Source organism: Bos grunniens, chromosome 8 (genome assembly GCF_055505025.1).
Source record: "Bos grunniens cultivar Pamir isolate PY7600 chromosome 8, Bosgru_T2T1.0, whole genome shotgun sequence".
Classification (NCBI taxonomy): Eukaryota; Metazoa; Chordata; class Mammalia; order Artiodactyla; family Bovidae; genus Bos; species Bos grunniens.
The window spans coordinates 38,489,445-38,516,156 of record NC_141172.1 but is presented as its reverse complement, the minus strand read 5'-3'; the positions used below and the strand labels follow the sequence as shown (position 1 = coordinate 38,516,156).

Genomic DNA, 26,712 nt, shown 5'->3' with positions numbered 1-26,712 from the left:
GATGCACCCTGTGCTCCGAAGTATTAATAGCTGCTACTCATCGCTCAGACTGCAGCTCCACTGTCTCTTCCTCAGGAAAGCCTGCCCTGAGTGCCAAACAAGTCAAGCACTCCCTTTCATACGCTCTCAGGATACCATGTACCTCCTTGGTGAGCATCACAATTTTATACTTGTTTCTGCAGTTACCTGATTAATGTCTATCTCCCCTGCTAGACTGTGAGACCCAGTTCCTATATTATTTTGTCAGCAAAGATGTCATTTCATCAGAAGTCCTGACCTTGTTTAGGTGTTGCTGAGCTCTGTGGGATGTCAGAAGACTGCAGACCCTTTCATGGATCTTCTTCCATGTGGACTGGAACCCGGGGTGGGGCCTGCTCAACAGAGTAAACAGGGTGGAGTATCATGTAGCTGATAAAAGGATACTTATAACTTAGAAGTGAGAAAAAAGCAGCAATATACAAAAGTGTGCACAGTGTAGTTTCAATGTCTTTATTAAACCTACACCTAAGAAAAGCACCAGGAATAAAAACAGCCAAGATGTTAAAAATGGTCTGTGTCTGGGGTGTATTCCTTTTCTTCTCTGTACTTTACTATTTTAGATATTTCTCCAAAGAACAAACCCTGCTTTTATATTTTTAAAATGTAATCCAAAAATTTTTAATACAAAATTTAATCCCTACTGTTTCCACCATAAGGATCTTATTTTATGTTATTTCCTTTAGGCCCTCCAGACATAAATTTAACCACAGGTCTTAACAGTGTCTTCTGGTTACTCAAACATGAAGCATTTTCTCCCTTTCACAGGCACTTTCCAGGACTTTTCCCTTGGATAGAATGTAAGGGAACTCACAACCCCCACCCCACTTGTGTGAGTCCATACCACCCATCAGAGCTCAGTTCAGTTATTGATTTCTCAGGAAAAGTCCCTTCCTGTAGAGGAGGTCAGCTTCCCCGTTTCATGCACTTAAGAGCCAATTCATCCCTCATTCATAGCACTTTCCCCAGTAGATATTTTGTCATTATTTGGTTAATGTCTGTCTTTCCTCCTAGGATGAAATTGGGAGTGAGACTCCTAGGCTAATAGCTCATCTCAGGGCTCTGTGGGTCCCGTATGAACACCATATGGGAATTTACTACAGATTACTTGAATGATGAATTCATTCATTCATTTTTGGGAGGCGAATGAGTGCTAATTCTTAAACTGAGGCAGAATTTGCAATGTGATTATGAAAAGCACACTGAAAAGATATTGTGTTTAAGTGCCAAAAATTTTGCAATTTGGATAAAATCATTCTCTTTAATTAATATATAATGAACACTGGAAATGACAGAGACATGTGGGAATCAATCCAGTTGTTACACCACCACACTAATGATTCCCTCTGCAGTTGCCCCTCCGCTCTGTCTGGGATCCATACCCAGGCCACCCATCCTGGCTCCATGTAATGAGCATAAACCCTCTGGTTTCCAGGAAGACAAGACTAAGAGAATGACTGATGTACACAAATCCATTACCAACCCAGGAAAGTGACTCACAGCAAATGAAAGCACCACCTATAGCACTGACCATACTTAAAGGCAAGGCACATCATTCCTATAGTCCTCTAAGAGTTTTTAAGATGAAGGAATAGAAATATTTAGAAGCTATAAATGAAGCTAGCATTTAAAAATAAGCACCAGCTGGACACTGTAAATGCTTTTTCATTGGTCTTGAGTAACCAGTACCAGAATGATCCCTATACTTGTTACTATATGCATTCAGCACTAAATTTGAAGATCTCTGAGAATGATGAGTCAATAGGCAAGGGTAGTGCTATGCCTTGATTATAGCCTTCTCCTAGTGCAGTGGGAAGAATGAGGATAGGGGTTGAAGGGATGTGCCACTATCCAGTCACTGGAGCTAGGAAACAGGCTCAAGAGTGTTCCTCCCACGTTTAGGACTACCATTTCACCCACAGCTAGTTAAAAGGGTTTTCCATTTCCTCCCTTAAAACCCTGGGCTGATTCTCACTCCAAAACTCACCTTCCAACTCATCCCTGCAAACTTGGCCCTTGCTGATTTCAGTATTGTCAGCAGAAACTCAAAAGGTACTTCTCGTGTGCTTCTATGGTCTGAGCAGGAGGAGACTGGCCCCAGTGGCTCACACAAAAAGAATAGTGAAGGAGGCAGAGGCTAAGCACTGGGAGCGAAACCAAGACCCATACGGTTGACTCCCAGGAATCCCTGAGCATGTCTTACAAAACAGAAGATAAGGAAATTGCTTGTTAAAAATCCCTCTGTTTCCAACCTGCCTTTATTGATTAAGCTTGCTTTAGTTTTTTTGTTGTTGTTGTTCTTTTTCCCTTCCTTAATTGCATACCCTCCAAGCTTCACATAGCCTACGAAATATATCACAAGACTCCTTAACATCCCTACAGATAAAGCCTCTGACATTATGGGTCACTATAGTAATCACTGCAGATGGTGACTGCCGCCATGAAATTAAAAGACGCTTACTCCTTGGAAAAAAAGTTATGACCAACCTAGATAGCATATTCAAAAGCAGAGACATTACTCTGCCAACAAAGGTCAATCTAGTCAAGGCTATGGTTTTTCCAGTGATCATGTATGGATGCAAGAGTTGGACTGTGAAGAAAGCTGAGTGCTGAAGAATTGATGCTTTTGAACTGTGGTGTTGGAGAAGACTCTTGAGAGTCCCTTGCACTGCAAGGAGATCCAACCAGTCCATTCTAAAGGAGATCAGCCCTGGGATTTCTTTGGAAGGAATGATGCTAAAGCTGAAACTCCAGTACTTTGGCCACCTCATGCGAAGAGTTGACTCATTGGAAAAGACTCTGATGTTGGGAGGGATTGGGGGCAGGAGGAGAAGGGGACAACAGAGGATGAGATGGCTGGAGGACGTCACCGACTCGATGGACGTGAGTCTGAGTGAACTCTGGGAGTTGGTGATGGACAGGGAGGCCTGGCATGCTGCGATTCATGGGGTTGCAAAGAGTCGGACACGACTGAGCGACTGAACTGAACTGATAGTAATGGTGGGCTTAAGTTATTCTCCAAGAACATGGAGTTGGATCCTGTTTGATTCAAGCTGGCTAAGACTGGTTGGGATCACTGATCCTAAAACTGTGTCCGCACAGACATCTGATGAATAATTCTTTTACATCAGAGGGCCAAAAACTCCACCCTCACATCATGCCAGGCACCTCCACTTTTGAACACACACCCTATGAAGAAGCATGTAACCTAGATATGCCTGGGTAAAGCACTGATTACTTCACCTTTTCTCAACCTCCAATGGCATTTCCTTGACCTCCAACCACCTTTCCTCATGCCTAAGACCTCATTGCTTCTTTATCCTATAAATATCTCCGCCCCATGCCTTCAGGGAAGTGGATCTGAGACTTGTTCTCCCATCTCCTTACTTGACTGCCTTGTGAATAAATACTTTTCTGCTACAAACCTCAGCACCCCCACGTTGGGCTTGCTGTACACAGAGCAAACGAATCTGGAAAAAAACCCAGTGTTTAGGGCTACCTCTGTGATCACATTAAGGTCAATGGGGAATGGATTCTTCACCAAGAATACAAAGGGATATCCTTTACTCAGAACAGCTGTCTTAAAAATATTATTTTCAGTGCCACTTCCCTGGAGGTTAAGGTGACAAACTATCCTGGTTGGCCCAGAACCGAGAGGTTTCCCAGAATGCAGGACTTTCAGGGTTAAAGCCAGGATGGTCTTAGGCAAACCAGATGACCTTTGTGTGATTATGCTATGTTTTCCCTGATCAAGGCCTTATTTACAAATTCACAGTCTGATTAGATCCAAATTTAACAGTTTAGAGTGACTTTGGACGCACAGAATTTGCTGACTCATCAGAGATAAGTGATTGATAAGAGATAAGTGATTGTCATCATTCTACAGTTCAACTGTGCTAATTCCTGTCACTGACTTGCAAAAGCTGCCACTTGCCATTTCCTCCTCCAGGGCAACTTCCCAACCCAGGGATCGAACTCGTGTCTCTTACGTCTCCTGCATTTGCAGGTGGGTTCTTCACCACTAGCACTACCTGGGAAGCCCCACTGCCTTCCAACGGAGCCCCAGTTCCTTAGCTTGGTTTCCACAGCCCCCCTCTGACTATCAGCCTTGGCACCCACTCATCCCTCAGGCTGCTCTAACTTCTAGAAGCTGATAGCACTCCTTGCCTTCTCACCTTCCATTCCTCTCCTCCATTAACTATCATAATCCAATCCCCTCCCCTCCAGCCCTCATGAAAATGCCACCTCCTCCATGAAATATTCCAGAATACCATCCTTCTCCTTTATACTCTGATAGCATTTTGTCTGTACTTTTCTCAAAATTCTGCCCTGTAGAAAGTTCTCTGTGTACATTAAAAAAAAAAAAAAATTCTCTGCTAGGTTGGAAGTTCTCAGAGATGAGAAGAAATGTCTTAAATGTTAACATTTCCATCTGAGGCCTAACAGGTCGACTATCTGTTTTCCTTCTGAGGCATTATATTTTTCCCGTGTCAGCAAATATTTATTAAATGTCTACTAAGTACCATGAATTAGTAACTGATTCTTCATGTGTCTTTTTTTTTTTTTTTTGGCCACATCACACAACATGCAGGATCTTAAATTTCCCAACCAGGGACTGTGATTGAACCCATGCCCCCAGCAGTGGAAACTCAAAGTCTTAAGCCCTGGACCACCAGGAATGTCTCCAACTGTATTATTTAGATGGAAATTATTCTCAAAACTTAATGCAGAGTAAAACAGACTGGCCTACCCTTCATTCAAACCAACTATCTTGAAAATATTATCTTTGCTGCTACTTCCTTGGAGCTATGACCAACTGTCCTGGTTTGCCTGGGACCAAGAAGTTTCCCAGAATGCGTGACTGTCATGGTTAAAATCAGGACAGTCTGGGGCAAAACTAGATAGTTAATCACATTAGTAGGGAATGCAGATTGGAAAATAAAGGTTCCTGTTCTCAATCTCTGGTCTGCCCTCCAGACACATGCAATCAAGGTTTGGTGTGTGTGTGATGATGATATAAATAAGCCAATAAACCATGTCTAGAAAAATAGAAAGAAACTATACCCACATATTGGAGAAAGCAATGGCACCCCACTCCAGTACTCTTGCCTGGAAAATCCCATGGACGGAGGAGCCTGGTAGGCTGCAGTCCATGGGGTAGCTAAGAGTCAGACACGACTGAGCAACTTCACTTTCACTTTTTACTTTCATGCATTGGAGAAGGAAATGGCAACCCACTCCAGTATTCTTGCCTGGAGAATCCCAGGGACAGGGGAGCCTGGTGGGCTGCCGTCTATGGGGTTGCAGAGTCGGACACGACTGAAGTGACTTAGCGGCAGCATACCTACGTATTAATCATGCTTGTCTTTGGGTGGTAGGACTGATAGGTTATTTTTTTTCACTTCTTTTCATTTTTCTATAATTTCCAAACTTTCTATAGTGAGTTCTTTTATACTAGTGAAATCAAAAGCTGGGGTTCTAATATTCAGTTCAGTTCAGTCGCTCAGTCGTGTTCGACTCTTTGCAATCCCATGAACCGCAGCACGCCAGGCCTCCCTGTCCATCACCAACTCCCAGAGTTTACCCAAACTCATGTCCATTGAGTCAGTGATGCCATCCAACCATCTCATCCTATGTCGTCCCCTTCACCTCCTGCCTTCAATCTTTCCCAACATCAGGGTCTTTTCAAATGAGTCAGCTCTTTGCATCAGGTGGCCAAAGTATTGGAGTTTCAGCTTCAACATCACTCCTTCCAATGAACACCCAGGACTGATCTCCTTTAGGATGGACTTGTTGGATCTCCTTGCAGTCCAAGGGACTCTCAAGAGTCTTCTCCAACACCACAGTTCAAAAGCGTCAATTCTTCTGTGCTCAGCTTTCCTTATAGTCCAACTCTCACATCCATACACAACCACTGGAAAAACCATAGCCTTGACTAGACAGACCTTTGTTGGCAAAGTAATGTCTCTGCTTTTTAATATGCTGTCTAGGTTGGTCATTGGAGAAGGCAATGGCAACCCACTCCAGTACTCTTGCCTGGAAAATCCCATGGATGGAGGAGCCTGGTAGGCTGCAGTCCAAGGGGTCGCTAAGAGTTGGACACGACTGAGCAACTTCACTCTCACTTTTCACTTTCCTGCATTGGAGAAGGAAATGGCAACCCACTCCAGTGTTCTTGCATGGAGAATCCCAGGGACGGGGGAGCCTTGTGGGCTGCCATCTATGGGGTCGCACAGAGTCGAACACAACTGAAGTGACTTAACAGCATGTTGGTCATAACTTTCCTTCCAAGCTGTAAGCGTCTTTTAATTTCATGGCTGCAATCACCATCCACAGTGATTTGGGGGCCCCAAAAAATAAAGTCAGCCACTGTTTCTACTGCTTCCCCATCCATTTGCCATGAAGTGATAGGACTGGATGCCTTGATCTTAGTTTTCTGAATGCTGAGCTTTAAGCCAACTTTTAATGACAGATAATAATGAAGAAATAAATAGTATCTATGCCAACTGAGCTGCCTATCCCATTTTCAACAAACATTCTGAGATATGCTTTCCAGAGGTAAGAGAAAAATCTCAATTCTTACTTCTGGGATTATTTTTCAAGGAATAATAATCTTTCATGTCAAGCTGCCCCTAAGGAAGCAAACTGATAAAATGACCTGACTTTTATTCCTGTCAGACCACAGGTCACTCTTCTAGCAAAGAGATGGGTGCTGGCTGCTGACCTTTCTCGGAGAAGGGGCTGATCCAGAAGAGGGCTGGGAGATCTGGAGTTCTGGGAGGTGTCAAATGAAGTTTCCTGGTGAAAATCAGCATCCCCTTGGTTACTGTAACTGGGCGAGGGCTTTCCAAACTTACTTGAATCTAAAGATGATGGTGATTCATTCCTTAAAACAATCCGTTCATCTGGCTCTTTGATAACCTGAGTGACAATGTGCATTCATCTTTAGTTATAGCTTTTGCTTTTGTTTGCTTAATTTAGAGCTGGGGGTTGGGTGGGACAAGGAAGAGAACCGGGGGCAAGAAGACAGAATACCTGCCTCCAGGATCTCCTGCAAATACAAGAGGAGTGGGAGCAGAGAAGACTAGAGACAAAATGCTCAGGAGTCAAGGGCAAGGAAAGATAACCAAATTCGTTTGGTATATATTAACGAGCCAAAATAAACTCCTGCTCTGAATTTTGATTTGTGAGGACTAGGGATTATTGCGTTGGGAAAGAAAAAATTTTAGACAAAATATTTAAAGGCTATGTCAAAGGAAACTGAGAGTACTTCATTTTCTTTGTGTATGTCCATTGTCATGCTGTAACAGGGAAGCTTGCACCTTCACCTGAACAAGCCAATCAGACTTTAAGAACAAGTGATTGACCACCTCTCTATATTCAATTCGAGAAAAAGTAATGAAAATTACTACTGATAAAGTAGGTATTGAACCTACATACACTTTCACTAGTGACTCATCCTACAAATGAAAGGAGTTTATATGAGGGGAAAAAACCAACTAAAGCAAAGAAACTCAAGTTAAACTACAGCAATTTCACAAGCAACATGAGCTAGAAATGTATTTTCAACTGCTCATGGGAGAAAGTACAATAATTGACATTATATAGCTGGTAATAAATCATTTTACAAATGCTACTTCTAAAATTACCTTCACGTTAGCTCCAAGGCTGTCAAGAGAAGACACTAGAAGAAAGAGGAACAGGTGTTTCAATGACTCATTATTACCAGTTACTCCTAAAACTGCTATTACATTTATTGCACAGCAGTACAAAAACATTACACAATGAATGAATTATTAGAGAACTTAAATGATCCCTTGTAAATCATACCATCACTTTTAATTCTCCCTGAAGTCACAGAAATTCTATGAGTTTTTTTCTGTCCTCTTGAGGTAAACAATAATGTTATATTAATGGCAGCACATATGGATATAGGAAGGGTAAAAGTGAGTCTAATGTGAAGCAACAAGTTCAGTAGCCCTTGGGCAGCTTGGAAAACACATTTGCCCAGATGTCCACAGCCTAAAAGAAAACCATGTGGCTTAATATAAAATTCAAAGCCTCTGCCTCTTTGGCATTCCCTTTATATTAGGTTTACATAAAATCCTATTTACACAGAAACTCTGAGTATACTTGTCCGAGACAGACAAAAACGAATACATGAGAGCTTGAAAAAAACAACACAGCGAAAGTGAAAATCATTATGATTACATTAAGTAGATCTAATACCAGAGAATGATAAGAATTACTAGAAGTAATAAATACACAGACAAAACCAAGACTAAATGAGATTGTTCCAGATTGAAAATAAAATACTTTTGAAATGAGTATTTGCAAGGCTATGCTAAGACCACCATGGCTTCCCTCAGCTGGCTGGGACTGAGGCAGCGACAAGGGACTGCTGATTCCCCTATGCCACTGGCAATAAGAAGGAAGATATAAAAAGGGATTTTTTTTAAACATGTGAATTGTCATATTCTCTGAGCATGGATGTATGTGTGTGGCCATCTTGTCCCAAAAGCTCTCTTCTACCACACTCCCAGCTGAGCAGGGAATCAGTAGTGCTAAAAAGGCCCTTTTTAGCTATAGCCACAAACTTGCCCTTTTGCCTAGGAACCCCCTTGCTACTGATCCCAGGGGGCTTGCCCTTGTTCCCTTGCTTCTCAAAGTGTTGTCCATGGACCAGCAGCATCGGTATCACCTGGAAGCTTGTTAGATAAGGATTCCAGGTCCCACCTCAGCCCTATGGAATCAGAATCTGCAGTTTAACGAGACACCCAGGTGATTCTAATGCACATTGAAGTTTGAGAAGCACTGCTTTATTCTACCTTAGGCCCGGATGAATGAGCTGACAGGTGACCTAAGGAAAGGTCTGGCTTGGAAGCTACAGGGATTCCAAGGATCTGAGCCCAGAGGTCTGAACGTCTTCTCTAAATGTAGGTGTGCCAAAAACTTGATGTGTGACCTGTACACACTCTGTAACCTCTCTGGAACCTTAGTTCTCCACCTGCCAGGATTAAGAAGAGACAAAGGCCGAGACAATGTGATACATGACCCTGTTGTTATTTAGCTAGCATTAAGCCCAGCTGTCCTCCCCAGGAAAGGACATTTTCTGTTGCTTGATTTCACGGTAATGGGGAAGACAGTGCTGTATTTATGGGCTACATGGGTGATTTTCAATCTAAATATCAGAGAAGATGAAGCATTTTCTGCCTCAAATTCTGTCACCTGTCTTTGACTTGTTGCTATAGAACAGTCACCGTCATCCAAGAGAATACTGGCTTGAGTTATCACAAGAGACTTTTAAGAGACTTCCCCTTAAAAGTAGAAACCTTTCAGGCTAAGATAGGAAACTTGTTGTCAGGGATGGTATAAGTCCAGGTCAGGAGAATGGGCCATGACCTTCCCTTTCTAGCCTAAGAATTAATTCAGGAATGGTTGAAATTCACTGCCATGACATTCAGTACTGACACAGGTTCATGTATTTCACTCATAAAGTTCAGTTCAGTCACTTAGTCCAACGCTTGCAACCACAAGAACTACAGCATGCTAGGCTTCCCTGTCCATTACCAACACCAGGAGCTTGCTCAAACTCATGTCCAATGAGTCGGTGATGCCATCCAACCATCTTACCCTCTGTCGTCCTCTTCTCCTCCTGCCTTCAACCCTTCTCATCATCAGGGTCTTTTCCAATGAGTCAGTTCTTCACATCAGGTGGCAAAAGGATTGGAGCTTCAGCATCAGTCCTTCCAATGAATATCCAGGGCTGATTTCCTTTAGAATTGATTGGTTTGATCTCCCTGCTGTCCAAGGGACTCTCAAGAGTCTTCTCCAACACCACAGTTCAAAAGCATCAATTCTTTGGTGCTCAGCTTTCCTTATGGTCCAACTCTCACATCCATACATGACTACTGGAAAAACCATAGCTTTAACTAGACAATCTTTGTCAGCAAAATATGTCTCTACTTTTTAATATGCTGTCTAGGTTTGTCATAGCTTTTCTTCCAAGGAACAAGTGTCTTTTAACTTCATGGCTGTAATTACCATCTGCAGTGATTTTGGAGCCCAGAAAAGAAAATATGTCACTGTTTCCATTGTTTCCCCATCTATTTGCCATCAAGTGATGGGATTGGATGCCCTGATCTTAGTTTTCTGAATGTTGAGCTTTAAGCCAACTTTTTCACTCTCCTCTTTCACTTTCATCAAGAGGCTCTTTAGTTCCTCTTAACTTTCTGCCATAAGGGTGGTGTCATCTGCATATCTGAGATTATTGATATTTCTCCCAACAATCTTGATTCCAGCTTGTGCTTCTTCCAGCCCAGTATTTCACATGATGTACTCTGAATATAAATTAACAAGTAGGGTGACAATTTACAGCTTTGACGTACTCCCTTCCCAATTTGGAACCAGTCCATTGTTTCATGTACGGTTCTAACAGTTGCTTCTTGACGGGCATAACAGATTTCTCAGGAGGCAGGTCAGGTGGTCTGGTATTCTCATCTCTTGAAGAATTTTCCACAGTTTGTTGTAATCCACACAAAGGCTTTGCAGTAGTCAATGAAGCAGAGGTAGATGTTTTTCTGGAATTCTCTTGCTTTTTCTATGATCCAACAGATGCTGGCAATTTAATCTCTGGTTCCTCTGCCTTTTATAAATCCTGCTTGAATATCTGGAAGTTCTCGATTCATGTACTGTTGAAGCCTGGCTTGGAGATTTTTGAGCATTACTTTGCTAGCGTGTGAGATGAGTGCAATTGTGTGGTAGTTTAAACATTCTTTGGCACTGCCTTTCTTGGGATTGGAATGAAAACCGACATTTTCCCGTCCTGTGGCCACTGCTGAGTTTTCCAAATTTGCTAGCTATTGAGTGCAGCACTTTCAAAGCATCATCTTTTAGGATTTGAAATAGCTCAGCTGGAATTCCATCACCTCCACTGGCTTTGTTCATAGTGATGCTACTGAAGGCCCACTTGACTTTGCACTCTAGGATGTCTGGCTCTAGGTGAATGATCACATCATTGTGGTTATCTGAGTCATTAAGATCTTTTTGCTTAGTTCTTCTGTGTATTTGCCATCTCTTCTTAATATCTTCTGCTTCTGTTAAATCCATACCATTTCTGTTCTTTATTGTGTCCATCTTTGTATGAAATGCTCCCTTGGTATCTCTGATTTTCTTGAAGAGATCTTTAGTCTTTCCCATTCTATTGTTTTCCTCTATTTCTTTGCATTGATCACTGAGGAAGGCTTTCTTATCTCTCCTTGCTATTCTTTGGAACTCTGCATTCAGATGGGTATATCTTTCCTTTTCTCCTTTGCCTTTAGCTTCTCTTCTTTTCATAGATATCTGTAAGGCCTCCTCATTTTGTCTTTTTGTAATTCTTCTTGGGGATGGTTTTGATCGCTGCTTCCTGTACAATGTTACAAACCTCCATCCATAGTGCTTCAGCACTCTATCAGATCTAATCTTTTGAATCTATTTGTCACGTCCACTGTATAATCCTAAGGGATTTGATTTAGGTCATACTGAGTGGTCTAGTGGTTTTCACTACTTTCTTCAATATAAGTCTGAATTTGGCAATAAGGAGTTCATGGTCTGAGCCACAGTCAGCTCCTGGCCTTGTTTTTGCTGACTGTATAGAGCTTCTCCATCTTCAGCTGCAAAGAATCAATCTGATTTCTGTATTGACCATTTGGTGATGTCCATGTGTAGAGTCGTCTCTTGTGTTGTTGGAAGAGAGTGTTTGCTATGACCAGTGCATTCTCTTGTTGTAACTGTTAGCCTTTGCCTTGCTTCATTTCCTACTCCAAAACCAAACTTGCTTGCTACTTGCCTGTTACAGGTATCTCTTCCTGCTTTTGCATTCCAGTCCCCTATGATGAAAAGGATATCTGTTTTGGTGTTAGTCTAGAAGGTCTTGTAGGTCTTCATAGAACCGTTCAACTCCAGCTTCTTTGGCATTAGTGGTTGGGGCATAGGCATGGATTACTGTGATACTGAATGGTTTGCCTTGGAAATGAACAGACCACCAAGGGGATGTCTTAACCCAGCAATTCTTGATATATGATCCAGGGCCTCCCCATGGGTCCCCAAGACCTTTTAGGAACTCTGCAAGGTCAAAACTATTCTCCTAATAGTAAAACATACTCTGTCTTTTTCATTCTCATTCTCTTATGACTATATAACAGAGTTCTCCAAAAGCTATATGATATGTCATGATGACACCACTCTGATGGCTAATGTGTGCTGTATATTCTTGTGTTTTTAAATTCCTCAAGTTTAATGTCTAATGCTAATTGTTGATAGATATCATTCACATACAGAAAAGCTCAGTGTGGCTCTCAATAATACTTAGCACAAAAGGGTCCTGGAATCTAAATGTCTGAGATCCCCTGCCTTAACCTCACTGTTTCAGAGAGAACTGGCTCTCCTCCTTGCTGACATGCAATCTTGTAAAGAAGTGTTGCCTCTCCTGATCTCCATCAATTCTCTGCTGTATCCTATCCTGAAAAATGGCGAGTCTTATTTGTTAGCTATCTGTGGTGCCTTTTCAAGGAGATCCCACCAAGACAAGATGTTCTCTGCTTTTCCAACAGCCACAGCCAGAACACACTCAATGGTGACACTCCTTGGGGGAAGTCTCCCCAGTTCCTCCTAGGGAAACTCTGAAACAGAAGGCATCTCTGCTAATGACTCTGCTCGTGGGAAACCCCTCTCTGGAAACTCCCAGTGACAGGGCACCCGAGAATTAGGCCCTGAGTTTCCAGACAAACGTGTGATTCCTCAGAATGAAAGAAGACTTAGAGGTAGGATGCATTCTTTCCCATGGGTAAACTACACAGGAGGAACAAGAAAATCGAATACCTCTTCTCACTGGAAATGGAAAGTTTGAAAAGTTAGGTTTTCTTCTAGACTTCTGGGAATGATGCTGTGAACTGTTCTCACCAAAGGGCTTTGCACTGTCCACCTGAAAGGAAAGGAATGAGACCTGAACCCACTGTAGCTTGTATTACTCTCTCCTCATTCCCTGTAATACCTTTCTCCCCTTCAATCACAGTCATGCAGGTGAGAAAAGAGAAGGTTGGGAACAGATTAAATCACAGCCTCCAAGTATATAAAATGTTATAACCAACAGGGAAACCTGTTTGTCCCTACTTTCACTGAGGTTAGAACACAAAGATATGGGATATGGGCTAATATGACACAGATCATATTCTAACCACTGGTAAGGCCAGTAAAGAGCAAGTAGAGTTTGTTTAATCTTCTTTTAAAACAGGATATCTTCACATTCCTAAACACTTCAGAGTACTTCAGGCAGTACTGGCCTAGGTGGGGTCCTCCCTGAAGACAAGGAATTTTCACAATGTGATCTTTCAGCCTTCCACATCCCCCTTCAGTCTGAGTGTCAATATCCTTGTAAAAAAGAATAGCGGAGACTGTATTATTTTAGTTAAGGTGACCACATTTTCCTACATTCAACAACGTGATCTGCTAACAGGTCAAAATACTTGAAATAGAGACTCTTCCAGAATGTCTATGACATACAGTTGCTTAATTTTCTTTGTAAAAAACCTTGTTTTTTATTTTTTTAATGTCAAGAAGTCATGTTATACTATTATTCTTCATTCTACTTCAAGAAATAATTTTACTAGAATTTACAATCTTGACAACATCAGGTCCTCTACATTTTAATTTTTCTACTTAAACATCAGATATCATCAGGAAATCTGGCTAAATAAAAGAGTTAATATCTATAAGCCCTTAGGAAAGAGCTTGGCACATAGTAAAGACTGTATATGAATTTGTTAAATAAAAGTATCATGTAAATTTTAATTCCCTAAGAAAACTTCCAACATTTTAAGGTTATTTAGTTCATAATGGTGTACACTAAAGTTGTGTATTTTATTAAAATATATGTCAAATGGAATAAATCAGACCCAATATACTCAATTTAACTATATTTGTATGAAACTATGTTTACAGTGCTAGATTTTGCCAGACACTTTTATAGGTTACCTGAAGAAAACAGCTATCCTGTATTTTCTAGCCAAACAACATCTCTGTTCTACCTGCAAACCAATGCTATAACCAGTCATCTAAAAAGCACCTTGACTTTGGGATTTACCATGCTTCATTTCTGTGTCTAATATACAAACATCACACAGGTAATCCTGAATCAAATTATCAACTTGACAATAATATCAATCGTTAACATTCTGGAGAATAAGTCATGAACTACAATGTGGAACAGAGTTCATGAAAAACAGGAACTATATTCATTGAAAAGTTGCAGGATATAAAATTAACACACAGAAATCCCTTGCATTCCTATACACTAACAATGAAAGAACAGAAAGAGAAATTAAGGAAACAATTCCATTCACCATTGCAATGAAAAGAATAAAATATGTAGGAATAGATCTACCTAAAGAAATAAAAGACCTATATATAGAAAACTATAAAACACTGATGAAAGAAATCAAAGATGACACAAATAGATGGAGAAATATACCATGTTCGTGGATCAGAAGAATCAATATAGTGAAAATGAGTATACTATCCAAAGCAACCTATAGATTCAATGCAATCCCTATCAAGCTACCAACAGTGTTTTTCAGAGAACTAGAACAAATAATTTCACAATTTGTATGGAAATGCAAAAAACCTCATATAGACAAAGTAATCTTGAGAAAGAAGAATGGAACTGGAGCAATCAACCTGCCTGACTTCAGACTATACTGTCTGCCTGTAGACTATACTACAAAGCTACAGTCATCAAGACAGTATGGTACTGGCACAAAGACAGAAAAATAGATCAATGGAACAAAATAGAAAGCCCAGAGATAAATCCATGCACCTATGGATACCTTATCTTTGACAAAGGAGGCAAGAATATACAATGGAGAAAAGACAATCTCTTTAACAAGTGGTGCTGGGAAAACTGGTCAACCACCCATAAAAGAATGAAACTAGTTCACTTTCTAACACCATACACAAAAATAAACTCAAAATGGATTAAAGATCTAAATGTAAGATCAGAAACTATAAAACTCCTAGAGGAAAACATAGGCAAAACACTCCGACATAAATCACAGCAGGATCCTCTATGACCCATCTCCCAGAGCAACGGAAATAAAAGCAAAAATAAACATATGGGACCTAATTAAACTTAAAGGCTTTTGCACAACAAAGGAAACTATAAGCAAGGTGAAAAGACAGCCTTCAGAACAAGAGAAAATAATAGCAAACGAAGCAACTGACAAAGAATTAATCTCAAATATATACAAGCAGCTCCTGCAGCTCAATTCCACAAAAATAAATGACCCTATCAAAATATGTTCCAAAGAATTAAACAGAAATTTCTCCAGAGAAGACATACAGATGGTTAACAAACACATGAAAAGATGCTCAACATCACTCATTATCAGAGAAATGCAAATCAAAACCACTATGAGGTACCATCTCACGCCGGTCAGAATGGCTACTATCAAAAAGTCTGCAAACAATGCTGCAGAGAGCAAGGAAAAAAGAAAATCCTCTTACACTGTTGGTGGGAATGCAAACTAGTACAGCCACTATGGAGAAGTGTGGAGATTCCTTAAAAAACTGGAAATAGAACTGCCATATGACCCAGCAATCCCACTGCTGGGGCATACACACTGAGTAAACCAGAATTGAAAGAGACACATGTACCTCAATGTTCATTGCAGCACTGTTTACAATAGCCAGGGCATGGAAGCAACCTAGATGTCCACTGGCAGACGAATGGATAAGAAAGCTGTGGTACATATACACAATGCAATATTACTCAGCTATTAAAAAGAATGCATTTGAATCAGTCCTAATGAGGTGGATGAAACTGGAGTCTATTATACAGAGTGAAGTAAGCCAGAAAGAAAAACACCAATACAGTATACTAACATATATATATGGAATTTAGAAAGAAGGTAACAATAACCCTATATGCGAGACAGCAAAAGAAACACAGATGTACTGAACAGTGTTTTGGACTCTGTGGGAGAGGGCAAGGGAGGGATGATATGGGAGAATGGCATTGAAACATGTAAAATATCATATGTGAAATGAATCGCCAGTCCAGGTTTGATGCATGATACAGGGTGCTCGGGGCTGATGCACTGAGATGACCCAGAGGGATGGGATGGGGAGGGAGGAGAGAGCGGGGTTCAGGATGGGGAACACATGTACACTCATGGCGGATTCAAGTCAATGTATGGCAAAACCAATACAATATTGTAAAGTAAAATAAATTAATTAATTTAAAAAAAGAAAAAGAAAAACATCAGTACAATATATTAACACATATATATGGAATTTAGAAAGATGGTAACGATGACCCTATATGCAAGATAGCAAACGAGACAGATGTAAAGAAAAGACTTTTGGACTCTGTGGGAGAAGGCAAGGGTGGGATGATTTGAGAGAATAGCACTGAAACATGTATATTATCATATGTGAAATAGATAGCCAGTCTAGGTTCTATGCATAATATAGGGTGCTCAGGGCTGGTGCACTGGGATGACCCTGAGGGGTAGGATGGGGAGGGAGGCAGGACGGGGGTTCAGGATGGGGAACACATGTACACCTACAGCTGATTCATGTCAATGTATGGCAAAAACCACTACAATATTGTGAAGTAATTAGCCTCCAATTAAAATAAATAAATCAAAAAAAGAAAAATAGGAACTAATACTAGAAGTGTTTTTAACATGATAAAAACATATGTAACTGTAAAGAAATGAATCTGTATATACAGTATAAGTACAACTTTGTGGGAAAAAATAAGGCCTTATGAATATCAAAAAAAGTCAAAAGAAAATGTATCAAATTAAACAATGATTTTATTATTCTAGTGAACCTATGGGTAATTTTTTTTCTTGAACTTTTCTGTATTTTCCTTTACTTTTATAGTAGTCAAAAAAAAGACTATGAAAACAAGTGTGGTTAAATTTGCCCACTACTTCCTGATGGCTAAATCTAATATAACTTTAATTAAGGACTTTTGACTATGGCATATCATTGCTTCTTCCTGCAGCCATATGTTTCCTACTTTTAAAGTGCGGCCTGGTGAATTCTCTAATGGTCCAGTGGTAAAGAATCCGCCCTGCAGTGCAGGGGACACAGGTTTGATTCCTGGTCAGGGAACTAAGATCCCACATGCCATGGAGCAACTAAGCCCGTGCACTGCAGCTAGAGAGTCCATGCACCACAGTGAAAAGATCCCTCATGACTCAACAAAGAGCTCGCATGCCACAACCAAGACTGGAGGCAGCCAAATAAATAAATATATATTTTAAAAAGCTGGCCACTGAACAATGATCTTACTATGAAAACTCAAGTAGTTTTCTTAAAACTGACGAGGCTTTAGTTTCAGATTTGTACAGAGAATGTGCCAGTCTTTGATATGAATCTTCTACTACTGTCAGTTCATTGATCTTCCTGGATAGTGGCAGGTTGTCCTATGCAGATAACACTATTAATAATTAAATTTATTTTTAATTCTAAAATTAAAAATAGGGATAGTAGACATTTACTCAGCAAGTCCTCTGTACAAGACATCTTTATAGGAGTTTCCTGACAATAACTCTAGGAAATGAACATAATTTAATCATAATTATTATTAAATTTGAATTTCCTCTATTTATTTACTTACACATCTGTTATCATGGTCCAACCTTCCTTTATTCCACCCTCATTCACACCCTACCATTCCAAAGGACTCTGAAAAATAATTTTAGGCTCACGTGTCTTACTACAAACGGAGGTTTGCTTTCTCCAGGTATTTTGAAAGTATATCCAAGGTTCAGCTGAGCTGGTTGGTCCTGGAAGAAACGCCTGGTGCAATACGGAGAGAGTGGCCGGGACTGCATGCCTGGGGGCACTCTGTCGAGATTACTCTCCCTTGGTTTCATCTTTACACAACTCAAGGGGAATTTTGGTCCATTTGGTGTACATAAAGGCCTTTGTGACTTACGTCTTTCTTCCTGAAACCCAAAGAAGAGACAATATTTTTAAAGAAAGCTCAACCAGAATATAACTGTATTTAACTGAACTAAGGTAGAAGATTTAACATCTCAGATTTATAAAACGTGAACTCAGGGAAGGGCATTTAAAAATTTTTCTTCAGGTCAGCTTAGTATCACTAGTAGATTTAAGCTACTAACAGTGAGATTTGTGATTTCCCTGGTTGCCCAGTGGTTGAGAATCCAGCTGCCAATGCAGGGGACATGGGTTTGACCCCTGGTCCAGGAAGATCCCACATGCTACGAAACAACTAAGCCCATGTGCAACTACTGAGCCCAGATGCCCCAGAGCCCATGCTCTACAGCAAGAGAAGCCACCACAATGAGAATCCGACATGTACCAACCAAGACTCAGTGCAGCCAAAATGTAATAAAATTTTTTTTTACAAAATTAATGAAATTTAAACAGTGAGTTTTACGCAATCCCTATCAAGCTACCAACAGTATTCTTCACAGAGCTAGAACAAATAATTTCACAATTTGTATGGAAATACAAAAAACCTCGAATAGCCAAAGCGATCTTGAGAAAGAAGAATGGAACTGGAGGAATCAACCTACCTGACTTCAGGCTCTACTACAAAGCCACAGTTATCAAGACAGTATGGTACTGGCACAAAGACAGAAATATTGATCAATGGAATAAAATAGAAAGCCCAGAGATAAATCCACGCACATATGGACACCTTATCTTCGACAAAGGAGGCAAGAATATACAATGGATTAAAGACAATCTCTTTAACAAGTGGTGCTGGGAAATCTGGTCAACCACTTGTAAAAGAATGAAACTGGACCACTTTCTAACACCATACACAAAAATAAACTCAAAATGGATTAAAGATCTAAACGTAAGACCAGAAACTATAAAACTCCTAGAGGAGAACATAGGCAAAACACTCTCCGACATACATCACAGCAGGATCCTCTATGACCCACCTCCCAGAATATTGGAAATAAAAGCAAAAATAAACAAATGGGACCTAATTAACCTTAAAAGCTTCTGCACATCAAAGGAAACTATTAGCAAGGTGAAAAGACAGCCTTCAGAATGGGAGAAAATAATAGCAAATGAAGCAACCGACAAACAACTAATCTCAAAAATATACAAGCAACTCCTACAGCTCAACTCCAGAAAAATAAACGACCCAATCAAAAAATGGGCCAAAGAACTAAATAGACATTTCTCCAAAAAAGACATACAGATGGCTAACAAACACATGAAAAGATGCTCAACATCACTCATTATCAGAGAAATGCAAATCAAAACCACTATGAGGTACCATTTCACACCAGTCAGAATGGCTGCGATCCAAAAGTCTACAAATAATAAATGCTGGAGAGGGTGTGGAGAAAAGGGAACCCTCTTACACTGTTGGTGGGAATGCAAACTAGTACAGCCACTATGGAGAACAGTGTGGAGATTCCTTAAAAAACTGGAAATAGAACTGCCTTATGATCCAGCAACCCCACTGCTGGGCATACACACTGAGGAAACCAGAAGGGAAAGAGACATGTGTACCCCAATGTTCATCGCAGCACTGTTTATAATAGCCAAGACATGGAAGCAACCTAGATGTCCATCAGCAGATGAATGGATAAGAAAGCTGTGGTACATATACACAATGGAGTATTACTCAGCCATTAAAAAGAATACATTTGAATCAGTTCTAATGAGGTGGATGAAACTGGAGCCTATTATACAGAGTGAAGTAAGCCAGAAGGAAAAACATAAATACAGTATACTAACGCACATATATGGAATTTAGAAAGATGGTAACAATAACCCGGTGTACGAGACAGCAAAAGAGACACTGATGTATAGAACAGTCTTATGGACTCTGTGGGAGAGGGAGAGGGTGGGAAGATTTGGGAGAATGGCAATGAAACATGTAAAATATCATGTAGGAAACGAGTTGCCAGTCCAGGTTCAATGCATGATGCTGGATGCTTGGGGCTGGTGCACTGGGACGGCCCAGAGGGATGGTATGGGGAGGGAGGAGGGAGGAGGGTTCGGGATGGGGAACACATGTATACCTGTGGCGGATTCATTTTGATATTTGGCAAAACTAATACAATTATGTAAAGTTTAAAAATAAAATAAAATTGGAAGAATAAAAAAAAAAAAAAAACAGTGAGTTTTATTTGTATTATGAGAAAGCTGGAAAGTATCAGACACCTCCATGCCCCATCAGATGATTGACAGATACACAAATACAGCGAGGGAGGGAGACAGAGAGAGAATTTGGCATATACTTGGGTTCAGCGATTTCACCTCAAGCAATTTATTTTAAGGAAAAAGTATGGTTGTATGTATAGCTATGGAAATTTTTAGAGCAATTAAAAAATTAGAAGCCAACTATACTGGTGAGTAAGCACTTTTCTCTCAGCTCCAAACCCACCTTTCAATTTTATGATACTGAACCAGCCACTGCAAATCCCCTTCTGCTTTCCTAGCTGTTCTGCTAGGCTTCACCACTAGACGGTGCTAGAGAAAGACTGCAAGACTAGAGAAGGAGGAAGGGACCGGGAAGTTCGCACAGGAAGATCTCTACATTACGAGATTAAAACAAGATTAACAAAATGGAATGGAAGAAAAAGAGCAATAAACTGAAAAGTCACTGTGCACATTTAAACAGACTGGAGAAAACAGTGAGTAAATAAGGAGAGACTAAAAAGCAGCTATTGCCTTCCTGAAAATTAATCACTGGTTTTCCATTGATGAATTACAGTGCCCAGGGGATTGATGTATTTGCACAGATTAATGACCCTGCTTCTTCAGTACCCCTAAATCCAAAGCCCACATTTTCAAGGTTTATTCTAGGACCCGTGTGAGATCTACAAACTATATTCATTAATTCTCTGTATCATTTTAGAAAGGATTTTGGATGCTTGCAAAATTATGGGCAATGGGGTAAAATAAAAATAGAAAGAAAAGAGTGTGAAGGGGAAATCATGGCTGAAAAAGCAAAATGAAGGTAGTGCTCAAGAATGCCCCAAGACCCTCACTGTTACCAAAAAAAAAAGAACCCTCACTGTTACTAAAGGGGTGGCCCCAAATACAACTCTGACCTTCAGCCTCAGCACAAGAAAGAAGGAAACACTACTGTTGATAAACTCAAGAGTAGATGTCATGAAACAACAACAACAAAAACTAACTAGACTACACGTCAAGCCTGTGATTGTAGCTTCTGGATCACGCTGTTCCACCAACTATGCCATGATGAACACATGCCACACATCATCACTCTAATGTGACAGGCTGAACAAGAAATTTGACTATGTAAATTCAAACCTAGCAATAAGTCTCAGGTTTCTGTCTGTCCAGTTGCATCTGAACTTGGTAAACCAAGCTGAGGTTGAAATTCTTTAAATTTGTAGAGAAATCCCCGACATTTCTATCTCTGGATTCTTTATTATACTTACAAAAAATCTGTTTCTATGCAGAAACACACGTTCTCTGATGGCTGTCCTTGTAGAAAACTCTATTTTAGGAGCAATGCCCTGAAAATAAAAGAAACAAATAAAATTATTGGAAAGAAGGTCTTTACTTATCCTATCCTAACATGAAATTATCCAAGAACCTAAATGCTCTTTTGTGTAGCCAGCATAATCTACACACATTGTCTAAAATATATACATAACAAATATATATATATGTATATATATATATATATATATAATGGAACATTATTCAGCCTTTAAAGAGAAGGAAATCCTGCCATTCATGACAACAGAGAATAAACTTGAGGACACTATACTAAATGAAATAAGCCAGACACAAAAAGATAAACACTGCATATTTCACTTATATGCAGAATCTGAAATAGTCAAACTCAAAGAATAGCTAATTAGCTAAAAAACCAGCTAATAGAATGCTGGTTGCCAAGAGCTGGAGGATGAGAGGAAAAGGGAAAAGCTAAGTCAAAGGATATAAAATTTTAGTTAGGCAAAATGAATATGTTCTAGAAATGGAATGTACAACAATGTGACATAGTTAACAATACCATTTTAAAAACACTTGTATTGGGGTATAGTTGCTTTGGGCTTCCCTGGTTGCTCAGTGGTAAAGAATCCATCTGCGATGCCAAAGATGCAGGATACCGGGTTCAGTCTCTGGGTGGGGAAGATCCCCTAGAGAAGGAATTTGCAACCTACTCCAGTATTCTTGCCTAGAGAATCCTATGGACAGAGGAGCCTAGAGGGCTACAAGTCCATGGGATTGCAAAGAGTCGGAGACCACTGAGTGACTAACACACACACACATACATATACTACCTCATTCAACCTTCATAATAACCCTATAAAGGAAGAACTATTATCAATCCCATTTTACAGAGGAGGAAACTAAGGTACATGGAGATAAGCAATTTACCCAAAATCACACAGCCATTGAGTGACAAAACCGGGCTTGAACCCAGATAACCTGAGTCTATACTTAGCCACTCTACATGAAGCTCCACTTAGCCCACAGAGGAGGAGGGGCCCTACCAGTAAGGAATCCACAGTCTGTAATGCAATCTTGTTCACCTATTTAACCTCAACTCACGGCAGTGACTTACAGACAATAAGGAGGAATGTATTTTCTTTTTCATATAAGTACTCATTTTAGCATAACAGTTTAGAGCTGAAATTTACAGGCTATATCCTATGCAATCCCCTTAGCAATGAGATGGTGGTAACGATGGTTAGGTCAATAATTGGATTTAACAGTAGGAATTTTTAGAATAAACATCTATTTCTGCTTTATTGACTATGCCAAGGCCTTTGACTGTGTGGATCACAATAAACTGTGGAAAATTCTGAAAGAGATGGGAATACCAGACCACCTGACCTGCCTCTTGAGAAACCTATATGCAGGTCAGGAAGCAACAGTTAGAACTGGACATGGAACAACAGACTGGTTCCAAATAGGAAAAGGAGTACATCAAGGCTGTATATTGTCACTCCGCTTGTTTAACTTATATGCATAGTACATCATGAGAAACGCTGGGCTGGAAGAAGCACAAGCTGGAATCAAGACTGCTGGGAGAAATATCAATAACCTCAGATATGCAGATGACACCACTCTCGTGGCAGAAAGTGAAGAGGAACTAAAAAGCCTCTTGATGAAAGTGAAAGAGGAGAGTGAAAAAGTTGGCTTAAAGCTCAACATTCAGAAAACGAAGATCATGGCATCTGGTCCCATCACTTCATGGGAAATAGATGGGGAAACAGTGGAAACAGTGTCAGACTTTATTTTTGGGGGCTCCAAAATCACTGCAGATGGTGACTGCAGCCATGAAATTAAAAGATGCTTACTCCTTGGAAGGAAAGTTATGACCAACCTAGATAGCATATTCAAAAGCAGAGACATTACTTTGCCAACAAAGGTCCATCTAGTCAAGGCTATGGTTTTTCCAGTCGTCATGTACGGATGTGAGAGTTGGACTGTGAAGAAAGCTGAGCGCTGAAGAATTGATGCTTTTGAACTGTGGTGTTGGAGAAGACTCTTGAGAGTCCTTTGGACTGCAAGGAGATCCAACCAGTCCATTCTGAAGGAGATCAGCCCTGGGATTTCTTTGGAAGGAATGATGCTAAAGCTGAAACTCCAATACTTTGGCCACCTCATGTGAAGAGTTGACTCATTGGAAAAGACTCTGATGCTGGGAGGGATTGGGGGCAGGAGAAGAAGGGGACAACAGAGGATGAGATGGCTGGATGGCATCACTGACTCGATGGACGTGAGTCTGAGTGAACTCCGGGAGTTGGTGATGGACAGGGAGGCCTGGCGTGCTGCGATTCATGGGGTTGCAAAGAGTTGGACACGACTGAGAGACTGAACTGAACTGAAGGAAAAATTTATAAAGGGTACTCAGAGTACCTAAACACTAAGGAAAAACTAAAATTATTAATTAAAAATTAATAATTAAAAACAATATTCTTTCTGCCTAATTTACAAATTCAGTCTTTACCTAACAACAACAACCAAAAAACACAGATTATAATCTCCCCTCAATATTCTTGACCTCAGCAGGAAAAGGAGGAAAAAAGGCTGTTAGGGTAACAAGTGAAATGAAAAAAAATATGAAAGTACGAAGAAAATGTCACATTGTACTGGAGAAAATAAATCTAATTCTTGATGAACTAATAACAGAAAATAAATGAACTGAATAATTTGTCTGACCTTCGCGTGTCATTTATTCTCATGTCCTATAACATTAATGAAAAGAAATTGGACCCTGGGCTGAAATAAAAATGAGAGAATTAGCATAATGCAGTGATTGAGTGCAAACTTCAAAGCACAAAAGACCAGTGTGAGAATCCTAGATCCACTGGTCACCAGTTCTGTGACTCTGGGTACCCTTTATAAATTCGCCATACCAGCTTCCCCATGCCTAAAATGAGGAAACTAATAGTAGCCAGCTTGCAGGGTTAAAAAGGATTGAATAAAACAATACATGTAAGGAACTCAACACAGGGCCTGGCATCTAGTGAGAACGCAATGAATATCAGCCATTAGTAAAACTTCAGCAATTTGTTTATTTTTCCTTATAGAATACTTGAGAGAAATTGAGCTCTCTATCTCTTCACAAATTATTTAAAATATACTTTAACTTCATTGAAAGAACTGATACTTTACCTCTAATGCATGAAGATCTTCCTGACAGTGTTAAAGCTCTTTCTCTTATGATGACCTGCATTTATGAATAACTACAAATAAAACTTCCTGTAGATTCTTCTTCCTAATTATGCCTATACAGTTAAACAGAGATAACATCTGGGAAAATATGAGAAAGTGTCTTTCTTCTTGTCTTGATACTTAGCTGGATACCAGCCCAATGTTTGCAAATGGAATTTATTTAATAGAAAACTTGGGCAAATCAAAGTTAATGTAAAGAGTATCTCCCACCTAATTCTCACCAGTTTTTAATCCCCTTTCTGCTTCTGAAGAGCAAAATCTCAGTAATTCACAATAATAAAGGCAAGCATCTCACAAGTACCATGGATATAAGTGATACACAAAAAACATTTCTGAGAAAAAAAAAATGATATCAGTGATATTCACCAGATCTTCAAAGATTATGGAGGGCTTAAAGTTATGGCCATCGGGAATTCCGATTAGGAGAACTTTTTTCTTTTGACCATGCAGCACAGCTTGCAGGATCTTAGTTCCCAGGGAGAACTGTTGATGAATGCTTGGTGTTTGAAGTATCAGAACTAGAAGTCCTGTCATCATAAACATCATAGAAACAGGGGTTCTGCATGCCATCTATTCCGCACAGAACGCTCAAATGGAGACAATAACACCTCACTAAATTAAAATAATAGCAACTCATGGAGCAGTAACAGAAAAGTTTATGCTTTTTATAATTTACAAAGATGTAGCCCTTAAAACAGAGGTCATTCAAGTGACATAAAAGTAGAGAAAACTTTCAGAGTTTCTGCAATGTTAAAAATCATCCCAGATAATAACAAAATTAATATTTTGAACTTGGGTTCAGATAATGCCCCCGAAACAGTAACTGCTGTACTAGTAACTGCCATATCTTTTAAGATCCCTCAATAATATCAGTCTGTCACATGTACCACAATGTTCACTGCAGCATTGTTTACAGTAGCCAGGACATGGAAGCACCCTAGATGTCCATCAACAGATGAACGGATAAAGCAGCTGTGGTACATTTATACAATGGAATATTACTCAGCCATAGAAAGAAATGAATTTGAGACAGTTCTTGCGGTGGATGAACCTAGAGCCTGTTATACAGAATGAAGTAAATCAGAAAGAAAAAAACAAATATCATATATCAACGAATATATACAGAATCTGGAAAAATGGTACTGATGAACCTATTTGCAGGGCAGAAATAGAGACACAGACATAGAGAAGAGATTTGTGGACACAGCAGGGGAAAGAAAGGGTGGGACGAACTGAGAAAGTAGCATTGGAACATATACTTTACCATATAGAAAATAGATAGCCAGTGGGAATTTGCTGTATGACATAGGAGCTCAACCTAGTGTTCCGTGACAGTCTAGAAGGGCGGAATGGAGTGGGAGGTGGGACAGAGGTTCAAGAGGGAGGGGACAAATGTATACCTATGGCTGATTCATGTTGATGTATGGCAGAAACCAACACAACACTGTAAAGCAATTATCCTTCAATTAAAAATAAATAAATTTTTAAAATATCAGCCTGTGAACCTCTTGTCAGTTTCCCCTCCATTAAGTGGAGATCATAATACCTGCCTTGGCTGACTTAAGAACTGTTATGAAGAAAATAAGATATCACATGAAAAAAACCAAAGCAAGTTCACCTGCCAATGCAGGAGATGCAGGTTTGATCCCTGAGTTGAGAAGATCTCCCAGAGAAGGAAATGGCAACTCACTCTAGTATTCCTGCCTGAATAATCTCATGTACAGAGGAGCCCTACAGTCCACAGCATCACAGAGAGCTGGACACAACTGAGCAACGGAGCACACACACAGGCAGCACTACTCTATTTTACTGTTATTGTTACTAAAACAATAGCTATGATTAAATAAAATGATGCTATGTCTTTCAGTTAGTCTGCATTAAGAGCAGATGACAAAACAGATAAATGGTTACCAAACTTATGATTACCACAGAGAAACAGAGGTGAGGGGGGAGATAAATTAA

The 26,712-nt window shown here is 40.0% G+C and overlaps 1 protein-coding gene across 50 annotated transcripts in view; it reads right to left on the bottom strand.

Annotated features, from left to right (window-relative positions):
• The window catches only part of SPATA6L (spermatogenesis associated 6 like), a 70,103-nt gene that overhangs the window by 14,166 nt on the left and 29,225 nt on the right, over positions 1 to 26,712 (bottom strand). For 10 of the 50 annotated variants that reach the window (XR_015169591.1, XR_015169590.1, XR_015169592.1 and 7 more), the window contains 6 exons: positions 21,495 to 21,572; positions 17,796 to 18,035; positions 12,898 to 13,000; positions 7,686 to 7,720; positions 6,761 to 6,957; positions 278 to 371 (listed from right to left, as the gene is read on the bottom strand). Coding sequence is in view for 29 of the 50 variants with exons in the window: in XM_086415268.1 (XP_086271394.1) it covers positions 278 to 371; positions 6,761 to 6,957; positions 7,686 to 7,720; positions 12,898 to 13,000; positions 17,796 to 18,035; positions 21,495 to 21,572 (747 nt within the window). In the remaining 21 variants the exon portion in view is untranslated. The remainder of the gene's footprint in view (positions 1 to 277; positions 372 to 6,760; positions 6,958 to 7,685; positions 7,721 to 12,897; positions 13,001 to 17,795; positions 18,036 to 21,494; positions 21,573 to 26,712) is intronic. The other 40 variants (XR_015169593.1, XR_015169596.1, XM_086415270.1 and 37 more) reach the window with 10 other exon arrangements.